This window comes from Oncorhynchus clarkii, chromosome 12 (genome assembly GCF_045791955.1).
Source record: "Oncorhynchus clarkii lewisi isolate Uvic-CL-2024 chromosome 12, UVic_Ocla_1.0, whole genome shotgun sequence".
NCBI classification, from domain to species: Eukaryota; Metazoa; Chordata; class Actinopteri; order Salmoniformes; family Salmonidae; genus Oncorhynchus; species Oncorhynchus clarkii.
In genome coordinates, this window is record NC_092158.1 from 19,688,130 (window position 1) to 19,699,952 (window position 11,823).

At 43.1% G+C, this 11,823-nt stretch overlaps 1 protein-coding gene across 3 annotated transcripts in view; it reads left to right on the forward strand.

Annotated features, from left to right (window-relative positions):
• LOC139422852 (NAD(P) transhydrogenase, mitochondrial-like) overlaps window positions 1-9,921 on the forward strand; it is an 81,248-nt gene extending 71,327 nt beyond the window's left edge. For all 3 annotated transcript variants that reach the window (XM_071174266.1, XM_071174267.1, XM_071174268.1), the window contains 4 exons: window positions 500-581; window positions 6,092-6,210; window positions 6,322-6,437; window positions 8,320-9,921. In XM_071174266.1, coding sequence (XP_071030367.1) covers window positions 500-581; window positions 6,092-6,210; window positions 6,322-6,437; window positions 8,320-8,466 — 464 coding nt within the window. In that variant the 3' untranslated portion in view covers window positions 8,467-9,921. The remainder of the gene's footprint in view (window positions 1-499; window positions 582-6,091; window positions 6,211-6,321; window positions 6,438-8,319) is intronic.
• Window positions 9,922-11,823: the final 1,902 nt, after the last annotated feature.

An 11,823-nucleotide genomic window follows, 5' to 3' on the forward strand; every position in this document is an offset into this window, starting at 1 on the left:
CCCTAACTCCCTATTGCTGGGATATGTTGGTTTGAATAACTTTCTTGTTATCACTGTTCTGGTTTGATCAGTTTCACGGTGCCCAAATACCTGTTGTCAAAACCAAAAACGGAGAAATAACATTTATTTCCGAAATGTTCAAACTGTTTATATTAGGATTCTTTTGAAGCAAGTTCGATAAGGATTTATGCCCGTGTGTTTTAATCATCTACGATATCAATGTCCGGGTCAGAATCTCTGGGATTGCCTGAATATGTTTGATAATTCTACAAGCATTTTTTAATCACAATTCAGAGGTGGAAGTCAGTTTTTGATTTGGATTAAGACGTGCCAGTCAGTCAATGTAGACAGTTTTTCCCAAAGGTTTTTTATTGTGTTCCTTCTGTTTTTCTAACAGCAGTTCACAGGTTTTCAAAGCAAATGTGAAATTGTTATTTTGAAAGCTGCTAGTTTTTACGGAAGACTGGGTTCCCTCACTGTCTGTGTTCCTGTCCTTCAGGTTATGGTCTGTGTGCTGCCAAGGCCCAGTACCCCATCGCTGAACTGGTCAAGATGCTGCAGGAACAGGGCAAGAAAGTCAGGTGAGGGTCCAGGTAAAATGATAATCAAAGCTATGGCTCTAACCCCTTCAGTACCCTGGTAAACAGATAACCAACCCTACGCTTGTTTTGAGATCTAAGTGAGAGCTGCATTTAGCCACCTGTGCACATTTGTTCATATTCTTTGCTAGTTAGTGCATTATTAGCACAGTTATAACTAATTTCTAGTGGAGCAGTGGGGGAGTGACTGCTTCCAACAAGAGCACAAAATGTGTGCATCTTTGAAAAGCGAGTCAGGTAAAGTGTTGTATTTTGAGACGGTCTTGAATAAGCTAAGTAGCCAATAGGCAGAGCATAGCATAATTTGTCTGATTCTCTGTAATGGTATGGGAATAATAACTAATTTTATTTGGTAAAGTGTTTACTTGCATCAAACATTTTCAGTCACCTTGTCTGAAAGACAAGTAGATTATCAGGTTAATGTCAAGCCCTGCATGTATTATTATTATTATTATTATTTTTACGTCTCATGGAATGTAAGAATTGAACACCACACACTGGCTGCTACTGTAGGCTGAATGATGGAACAACTATTTCCATGTTAAAATGTAATGATGCATTTTCTCCATTGTTTTGGATGATAGGCCACTCTGGTAGGCATACATTATGAGCCACTGTTAAAACTGTAAACTTAAAGCGGGTACAACCTCAGTGTACACAGTAAATGCGCCGGAAGATGCAAAGAATTTTCACAACGTTCAAGTTTACACTCAGCAGACCTGAAAAGTGCTCAGTGGTGGAAAAAAATGGAGGGAAATTGGCCCTAAACACCTTCATTACCCTGGTGAAAGTATTGAGACCCTTTGACTTTTTCCACATTTTATGTTACAACCTTATTCTAAAATGTATTCATTTTTTTCTCCATCAATCTACACACAATACCCCATGATGACAAAGCAAAATAAATATCACATTTATACATAAGTATTCAGACCCTTTACTCAGTACTTTGTTGAAGCACCTTTGGCATAGATTACAGCCACGAGTCTTTCGTATGACGCTACAAGCTTGGCACACCTGTATTTGGGGAGTTTCTCCTATTCTCTGCAGATCCTCTCTAGCTCTGTCAGGTTGGATGGGAAGTGTCGCTGCACAGCTATTTTTAGGTCTCTTCGATCGGTGTTACGAATCTCTTTTGGCCCGACAGTCTAGGGGGGATGGTAGTGAGACCCGTAACATAACTCATGTAAATTATTATAGTGACAAAGTAAAAGTGAACGAAATAACCACGACAACCGAAATAATACCGTCAAACTCAGGGTTTATTATAAACACACGGTAATGGGGGGGGGAGCAGGAAAAAGGGCTGAGCTGGACCCAAGGAAAGAAACAAATATGCAAAAACACCCCTAAGCTAGGCTAGCCTATTTCAACAACAGCTAACTAACTAACCAAAAATACAGTGGGTGGTCCGCCCAGTTCTAACTAGTGTGTTTTAACAAAGTTTACCTACGGGTAGTGTATGCCCATGGGCGACTTGTCTTGGGTTCCCCTTTTTCCCACCAGCAAACACCATAAACAAAAACAATACTCACAGGAGATGACAAAGTGATTTGGAGGTGCTCAAACAAAAGAAGAGGTTAATTATTACACAAAGAGCGAGATCTACATACATGGCATTTACAAAGAGATTGTGCTACTGAAATCTATCAAGAGCAGAGATCTACCAACATGTCATTACAAAGATTGAGCTCTCCTGAAATCTACAAGAACAGCGATCTACCAACATAGCATTACAAAGATTGAGCTTCTGAAATCTATCAAGAGCAGCTATCTACCAACATGGCATTACAAAGATTGAGCTCTCCTGAAATCTATCAAAGAACAGCTATCTACCAACATGGGATTACAGAGATTGAGCTACCCTGAAATCTACAAAGAACAGCTATCTACCAACATGGCATTACAAAGAGATTGAGCTCCCTTGAACAAACAAATGATGGGGTTTTTAAACCATGGGGAAGGAACTGTGATAGGGTAGGAAACAGGAGGAGGTGTGTCTTCTGATTGATGGGTTGATTGTTGACTGATTGGGGATTAATGATTTTCACCTGTGAGGGGAGAAGGAGAGAAAAGAAACACACACAGGATACACACTGACACAGGATACACACAGACACAGGATACCTGTATCCGTAACAATCGGGTTCAAGTCTGGGCTCTGGCTGGGCCACTCATGGACGTTCAGAGACTTGCCCCAGAGCCACTTCTGCGTTCTCTTGGCTGTGTGCTTAGGGTCGTTGTCCTTTTGGAAGGTGAACCTTCACCCCAGTCTGAGGTCCTGAGTTCTCTGGAACAGGTTTTTATCAAGGATCTCTCTGTACTTTTCTCCGTTCATCTTTCCTCGATACTGACTAGTCTCACAGTCCCTGCTGCTGAAAAGCATCCCCACAGCTTGATGCTGCCACCACCGTGGTTCACCGTAGGGATGGTGCCAGGTTTCCTCCAGACCTTACTCTTGGCATTCAGGCCAAAGAGTTCAATCTTGGGTTCATCAGACCAGAGAATATTGTTTCTTGTAGGTGCATTTTGGCAACCTCCAAGCGGGCCTTCATGTGCCTTTTACTGAGGAGTGGCTTCCGTCTGGCCACTCTACTATAAAGGCCTGATTGGTGGAGTGCTGCAGAGATGGTTGTCCTTCTGGAAGGTTCTCCCATCCCCACAGAAGAATTCTGGAGCTCTGTCAGAGTGACCATCTGTTTCTTGGTCACCTCCCTGACCTAGGCTCTTCTCCCCTGTTTGCTCATTCTGGCCAGGGGCAAGCTCTAAAAAGAGTCTTGGCAGTTCCAAACTTCTTCCATTTTAATAATGATGAAGGCCACTGTGTTCTTGTGAACCTTCATTGCTTCAGAAATGTTTTGGTACCCTACCCCAGACCTCTGCCTCGACTCAATCCTGTCTCGTAGCTCTACAGACAATTCATTTGACCTACTGGCTTGGTTTTTGCTCTGACATGCACTGTCATCTGTGGGACCTTTATATAGACATGTGTGTGCATTTCCAAATCATGTCCAATCAATTGGATTTACCACAGGTTGTAGAAACATCTCATGGATGATCAATGGAAACAGGATTCTCCTGAGCTTTATATTGAGTCTCATAGCAAAGGGTCTGAATACTTATGTAAATAAGGGGGTTTTGTTTATTTTTAATACGTCTGCAAAAATGTCTAAACCTGTTCACTTTGTCATTATGGGGAATTGTGTGTAGATTGATGAGGAAAACAAATAATATTATTAATTTTAGAAAATGCTGGATTGTAACAAAATGTGGAAAATTGTAAGGTGTCTGAATAATTTCAGAATGCACTGTAACCAAAGCTATCGCCTTAAGCCCTTCATTAGATATTTTGTGTGTACAGTGCCTTCGGAAAGTATTCAGACCCCTTAACTTTTTCCACATTTTGTTACGTTACAGACTTATTCTAAAATGTATTAAATAAAAACAATTCCTCAGGAGAGGAAAGGACAGGGTTGAGGCTTACTGTAGAGAGGACAGGAAGGTGAAAGGGTGGAGAGAGAAGGAGAGCAGCGCAAAAGGAGGAATGTGTACACCGGAGAGAGGAGGGAGGGGGAAAGGCACACCGGAGAGAGGAGAGGAGGGAAGGGGAAAGGCACACCGGAGAGAGGAGAGGAGGGAAGGGGAAAGGCACACCGGAGAGAGGAGAGGAGGGAAGGGGAAAGGCACACCGGAGAGAGGAGAGGAGGGAAGGGGAAAGGCACACCGGAGAGAGGAGAGGAGGGAAGGGGAAAGGCACACCGGAGAGAGGAGAGGAGGGAAGGGGAAAGGCACACCGGAGAGAGGAGAGGAGGGAAGAGGAAAGGCACACCGGAGAGAGGAGAGGAGGGAAGGGGAAAGGCACACCGGAAGCTTTTGCCATTTTCTTTCATTCGTTTGATCTGAGGTTCCAGCAGCTGCTGCTACTTAGAGAGTTTGCAGTTGATTAGAGGAGGAAGTGGGTGGCCAGAGTGGCCAGATTTTGTAGTCTCGTTCCTCCTCCCCTTCCCTCTCGGCTGGATAATTGGGTGGGGATGTTGGGCTGCTATGAGGGCGGGACATGGGGCTGCCACTGTTTGGAGCTCCAGAGATTGATATTGTTCCTAATGTATCAGTAATATAATGTAATTCACACAGTCTGATGTTGCTCTGATTAGCATTTATTGTGAAAGCCAAGCCCCCTCCCATTTTCAACACTGTAACATGTGCATTGCATTACATGATGTAGCTAACCGGGTTACTTAACTCCGCACACTGAATACCCTTGTGTGTAGCAAAGTTCCGTGTGTGTGTGTGGTGGTGTGTGTGTGTGTGTGTGTGTGTGTAAATCGGGGACTGATTGATAATGGCTGGAGATGAGTGTCTGGATAGAGCAGGAGAGGGGGAATGAGACGACTCAGGCAATAGGCCCTAAAATTGTCAGACTCCAGCCACCCTAGTCGTTGACTGTTCTTTGCTACCGCATGGCAAGACGTACCGGAGCGCCAAGTATAGGTTCAAGAGGCTCCTAAACAGCTTCTACCTCCAAGCCATAAGACTTCTGAACATCTAATGAAATGGCTACCCAGACCATCCCTCCCCCCTCTTTTACACCGCTGCTACTCTGTTGTCATCTTCTATGCATAGTCTCTTGAATAACTCTACCTACATGTACATATTACCTCGACTAACCGCTACCCCCGCACATTGACTTTGTACCGGTACCCCCCTGTATATAGTCTCGCTATTGTTATTTTACTGCTGCTCTTTAATTACTTGTTACTTTTTAGTTCTTATTCGTATTTATTTTTTTAAACTGCATTGTCAGTTAGTGGGTCGTAAGTAAGCGTTTCACTGTAAGTTCTGTTGTATTCGGCACATGTGACTACTAAAATTTGATTTGAGTGAGTGGAGTGCAGCTGCTCTGATCTCTGCTTTTAATCTCTGGTCATAAACCTGCTGCTCCAGTGTCTATCCGTAGGGCCCTCTTATCCTTCATCCTCAACCCATTTCCCCTGATTCTCAGGCCCTTAATGACCTCTGACATTAAAACAGGCCCTCAAACTCAAACCCACCCCTCCACTAACATCATGGCCCCTCCATCCTGTACTTTGGGATTTTGGCACTGAAGCCCTTTATCTACTTCTCCAAAGTCAGATGACATCGTGGATTCCATTTTTATGTGTCTGGGTGCAGTTTGAAGGAAGTTGCTAACTAGTGTTAGCACAGTGACTGGAAGCATGCTAGCTGTTACCATAGACTTCCAGCCAGTGTGCTAACGCTACGTAGCAATGGCTCGCGGAACTGCCTCTAACATCTTTCATACTGGATGCAGAGACATAAAAATTTATCTGACTCTGATAAAGGGCTTCATTGCCAAAATCCCGAAGTATCTCGAACTTTGGTCAATAGCCAAACTATTATAATACTTTCAGCTACATGGGTTTCCTAACCCTTGTCCTTGCATTGCCACAAGCCGTGGAGGTGAATAAGATGGTGATCCTTCTCTCTTGCAGGTTTGGTATCCACCCCGTGGCTGGTCGTATGCCTGGGCAGCTCAACGTGCTATTGGCTGAGGCGGGCGTACCGTATGACATCGTGCTGGAGATGGAGGAGATCAACGAGGACTTTGCTGGTGTGTTTGCTTTCACCCTCATCTATCTCTTCACGTGTTCATGTTTGAAATTACCCCATTGTCTCTGTGGTTTGCTGTGAACTAATATGATTATCTTTCCCTGTGTCTCAGAAACGGACCTGGTTCTGGTGATCGGCGCCAACGACACAGTGAACTCTGCAGCCCTGGAGGATCCCAACTCCATCATCGCTGGCATGCCTGTCCTGGAAGTGTGGAAGTCCAAACAGGTGAGAGGGAGGGGCCTGCATGGTCTAGAAAGAAGATCTACCATATTTTCTACACTAGTCCATTGGTTTCACACTTCAAAGTGTACACTCTTCAAAGTGGAAAAAGGGGTAGAGAATGGTACTGCAGCCCCGTCATATTCTGACTGTTACAGAATGGCTTGAGTGGATTTAATCTGGCTCTCTCCATGGTGAAAGTTTAGTTTTGGAGGTTCACTAACTTCTCCTGGAGCGACTAACATTGGTTCAGAAAGAGGCTGTTCTTATTTTCTGTTCCAGTCTGTCCCAGACTTGGATGCACCCTTAGAGATAAAGACAGGCCTCTTTTCACATGCAAACACACACATGCATCTCGTACTCTTTGTTACAGAGGCAATAGGCCCCTACCTAGCTGTAGCTCAAGCAGGCGCAGATCTCACACGGCTTCCATTAGTGGTGACTCGCTCCCTCTGGAATTATGACATTTTTGGAGCGTCCCAGGGAAACGTTCCATAAAAGTGGGATTCATATGCCTCACCACCCTTACTTTAAAACCCCTAATTTCCAAAGGTTCCCTTGGGAAATCATAGAGCTTTAAGACTACCAGCATGCCACCCTCTACTCTGAGCTGGAGTGACCTGTGTGTTTACATCCCCTGGACTCACTGCACTACTGTTGAAAATGTTATTTTCATTGTTCTTCAGTGACTCAGACACTTGAATTAATAACCTTCCACTTGTGGCTCATGTTTATGTGATACTGTGTGGGGTCGGTCAGACTGTAGAGTGGGTGGGTGTGCTGGTCTGGGCTCTATGTGCAGTCTGGCTGTAGATATAAACAAACTGGGCGGGGCTCCTCTATGCCACCATAGCCAAGCTTGGCAGAGCAGGCAGAGGGCATTCCTTTGGTACTGTACCCTCGCTGGCCTGGGAGTTAGGACTGGGAGGCCCTGCCTAGAGGCTGGCTAGGGTAGGCATGCCTGGGTGTCCCAGATCCTTACTGTAATCCTGGCCTGAACCACTACCATAGTGGGATCCATTTTTACAGTCCTCTCTCACAGGAGGGTGTTAGAGTGGGAGTGGGTGTTTGTGATTCAGTACATCCTTACTTGTGTTTTTGTATGAATGTGTGTGTAACTTAGAATGTGTAAGTGTTTGTTTTAGAGTAGGTTTTGTGGGTGGGACTGTGGCATGGGAACACTTCACTGTGTCTTGAGTCACCTGGCCACTACTGATCCTCCCCTGCCTCTGAGGGGTTTCCGACGTTCCTCCTGTTGATTTTTGTGTCTTGATATGCTGCGCTTCTGTTCCAAGTATCATTCAGCGTGTCAGATAGCAGGGAGTAAAAGGCTGAGAGTGTTGCTCTGGTTTTACTTATTCAATTATAATGCTGCGTTATGTGCCTCCAGGCACCAAAACACATGCTCACAATCACGGGATGCTCCAATCCATTTCCCAAGACCTGCTCTCTCTCTCTGCCTAGACTGCAACTTCAGACACTAATGATGCTTCATTTTGTAAATGGCCTCCAATTAATTACCCCTTAGTTGTGAGACAAACACTCTTCTCCCCATTCTACTCCAAATGGAACCCTTCTACATCCATCTCCAACTTACAGGACATGCAGGTGCAACATTTGTACCCCTGTTAAGGGTTTGTTCTTAGATCAGTGTTTAACATCTGAGGTCTTTACCAAACTAGACAAGAGGTGGTATAGCAGTAATGACATTTGGAGCTCTAGCTAATTTGCCACATCATGATTTTGAGTTTGAAGAGGGAAAACAACTGGGTGATTGCATTGCTTTTGATTATTTGTAAATGTAGGATAGAACAACGTATCAGGTGTTTTTTTCTCCGTTGTGTAAATGTCTTAGCTGAGGCCGTGTGTGTGTGTCCCTGTCTCTTAGGTGGTTGTAATGAAGCGTTCTCTGGGAGTGGGCTATGCTGCCGTGGACAACCCCATCTTCTACAAGCCCAACACAGCCATGTTGCTTGGAGATGCCAAGAAGACCTGCGACGCACTGCAGGCTAAAGTCCGCGAGGCCAACCAGTGAGCCGTGGCCGGTGCAGTAGGACCTGGGCCCGTCAGACCGAGGTCCAGGGCATCACACGTCCAGAGGGGGAGAGGAGTGGGCACAAACAATCTAATAGTTAGACGTAGCATTAATGTTGTCGTTTCCTCTCCTGGCAACAAGTTTTCCTCCCTTTTTTTCTGAACAGTTTTTTTTGCAATGATGATGAGTAGGTGTTCTCTTCTTTCTCACCAGGAGCATTTTCTTCTCACCCTCTTTTTCAAAGCAAGGAAAAAAAAAAAAAGTGTCACCTTTTTTACATTTTATTTTTAGATTTTTCAATGTTCGTTCCTTTTCCAGTTTTATACTGTAGTTAGATTTTTCAATGTTCGTTCCTTTTCCAGTTTTATACTGTAGTTAGATTTTTTGTATTTGACCTGACCGAATTGTACCACAAGTGTCAAATTGATTTGCATTTAGCTCCTTGGCCTAGCAGCAACTGTTAACTTCAATGTAAAGCCATTGTCAGTAATAGTTACTCTAATCACTAACTGTATGGGTTGTTTTTTTTCTTGAATGCGTTTGGTGGACTGTGCTTAGTGTAATGACCAGCTTTGTGATGTAGTGGTAATGTGTTACATGTGATTAGAAGCTTCAAGAAGTAGGATTTAGTGAATGTAGCTTCAGTTGGCCCTCCGCCACGCAGCTAAATTTCCCCTTTTAGCACTACAGAGATGTTGAAGGAACCATGTAGATTTAAGTTTAATAAAAGATGAGTATCATAATATGACTGTTAGAATTTATCATAAATTGTGAGATTATGGCTTAATTTAGCATGGATACATTTATGAATTGCTGATTTGTCAAATGGTTAGTTAGAGTCCTGCCCTGTCTGTGCCAAGCTCTTTCCTTATGCCTTCATCTAGACAGAATCACTGTCTGATGTTTCCTTACCGGGACCTTATACAATGCAACTCTATAGAGAAACTGACCATGACAACATCCCTACCTCTGCATAGCTTCCTAAAGTGACCAAATTCACCTTCCATTCTCTTCTTCGTAAACCATTCTCTTCTTCCACTAATACCATCTTTCCAGACTTGTATCTGTCTTGCTATATTTAGCTTTGCGTAGAAAGGTTAACATATGAAGGGTTGTTATTCACTTACACGTGGTGCCATAGCAGACCTAGTTGGTGTTAAATTGTCATTTTCCCCATTTCTGTCCAGTTTTCAGTCATGAGGTAAAGTAAAGAACAACTCGAGGGAAACAATTATTTTAGAAAATAATAGTTGTGGATAAATGGCAAAAAAAATTCCCACAAGTATTTTTGTATAGAGAAGAACCTATTTGTATAGTTGTGAGACTAAGGCTTACGCAGGCTTTGCTGCACAACATTTTTCTAATTTTCTAATGTTGGGGAGATTAATGAAATACTGTGAATGTTTTTCTCTCTGGTTTATCATCCCTAAATAAACAAACCTTGATTTAATGGCACTTGGAAAGTCAAGTCTCCACATTTTTGTTGATTTTTACAAATGTTATAGCTAGTTTCTAATGTATGGAGTAAGTTCTTAAAGCTGTAATAGACACTTAGAGAAATGGATGGTGGCAGTGGTGTGGCTGAGAGTGTGTGACCAATACATGGGGTGTAGTTTCTGGCATGTAAGTGAAGATATCACATGACTAGGATTGCATGCGTTTGCCATGAGGGTTACTTCATCATGTAACAAGTAGCACTCAGACACCCTGCTCTCTCTGCTGATCCTCTTGACAGGCATGTGAGGGCGTTCGGGGGAAACCGCCTCTTGTTTGGGGAGAGGTGACGTAACTGAAATAAGGGTTAGGTGGCGGGCGTACTGTACCTTCTACTTAAAGCAGTCTTTTGTTCGGCCAGCAGCATTTTTCCAGGGCCTAAGGATAGGAGGATAGCCAACATGAACATTTTTTGTAGTGACAATCAACCCTTATCCTCAAAATCCACTTGGGATTGCCTTTCGTTTCTGTTTCATTGAAAGCCAATTGATTTGTTTTCCTTGGCCTTGCATGCAATTTCTCCAGAGGTTATTGCTGCGTTAGTATGTTTTCACTGTATGATAAGCAAATGTTTATTTATATAAGATATAAATATTTTTTTTTTATCTGGATATGTGCATTGCTATTTGGGACCTTCAATTTCAAGTCCAGTTCAATGATACCCCTTTCTCCCCAACATGCGCACACACTATAAGTCACACTCAGTTATGGCATGATTTCTCTCCTTCTCCCCAAAGCCAAGGATTCCTTCATCAGCACAAAGTAGCTCTCTGGCTCATTCTGCAATGACTCTTGCCAGCAGTCTACCTAAATTACTTCTCTCATATGCATTTGATTCTACTGAAAGCTACAGATGTAGGATCTTAATTTGATCATCCTGTTGCGAAGAACTGTCCTGCAATGCAGGGTATTTGAGGGTTAAAAAGGTTTCTGAAGTTAGTTATTTCGACTTTGACATTTCAGACTGGATTTTCCCTTACAATAAAATGTATCAGCCCCTACAAAAATGTTCATTATAATCCACATAATTAAAATTTCCTGTTGCTGCTGTAATAAATTGGCTCAAATTAAGATCCTGCATCTGTAACAGCCTTGAATAGTTCCTTGTAAAATAATGAGACAACACCAGATGAAACTATGTGCGATTAGAGTGAAGCGTACATGGTTCCCTCACCACAAATGTGACTAGATTGCTCTGTGGTTTGTCTCCATGGACACAAAGGATGTGGCTTCTCTCTGTTGGACCATGTTCCTCGACCAACCAGGGGCGGACTGGGACCAGAAATAGTCTCTGGCATTTCTAACATACTGGACCATGTTTTTTTATTGAGGCCCCCACACCAGCCCATTTTATTCCTTGTAGCCCCCAATTTTTGCCAGAAAATTATAATTTTGCTAAAACAATGGTAGTTAGGCCCAATAGGCAAAAAAATGGAACAGCCCATCTGACATTTGCTAGAAATGCCCCTGCAACCAACCATCAAACTGTGGGTGCATCATCATCCTTACAACAGCTCTTTTCATATATCATACAATGATCATACAATCTGCCATTAGTCCAAAGGATACATGGAATAGGTATTTGTATTCATTTGGCCTTAAATGCTACTGCCTCAAAGCTAGTTTTACTTCAGCATATCATAAAATCATCCTTTCAGGCCAAAGGATGAATTCAAATAAATTGGCCTACTTGTATACATTTGACCTCAAATGCTACTTCTACCAAGGTACGTTGTACTAAAGTATTTAATCTGTGTATTGGTCGCACTATACCTCCTCTCCTGGACGTACTTTAAAATGATATTATTGAGCCAACGTAAGCATGTAAAGCTCTACCGCTGGAGAAATTCCTTTCATAATTGT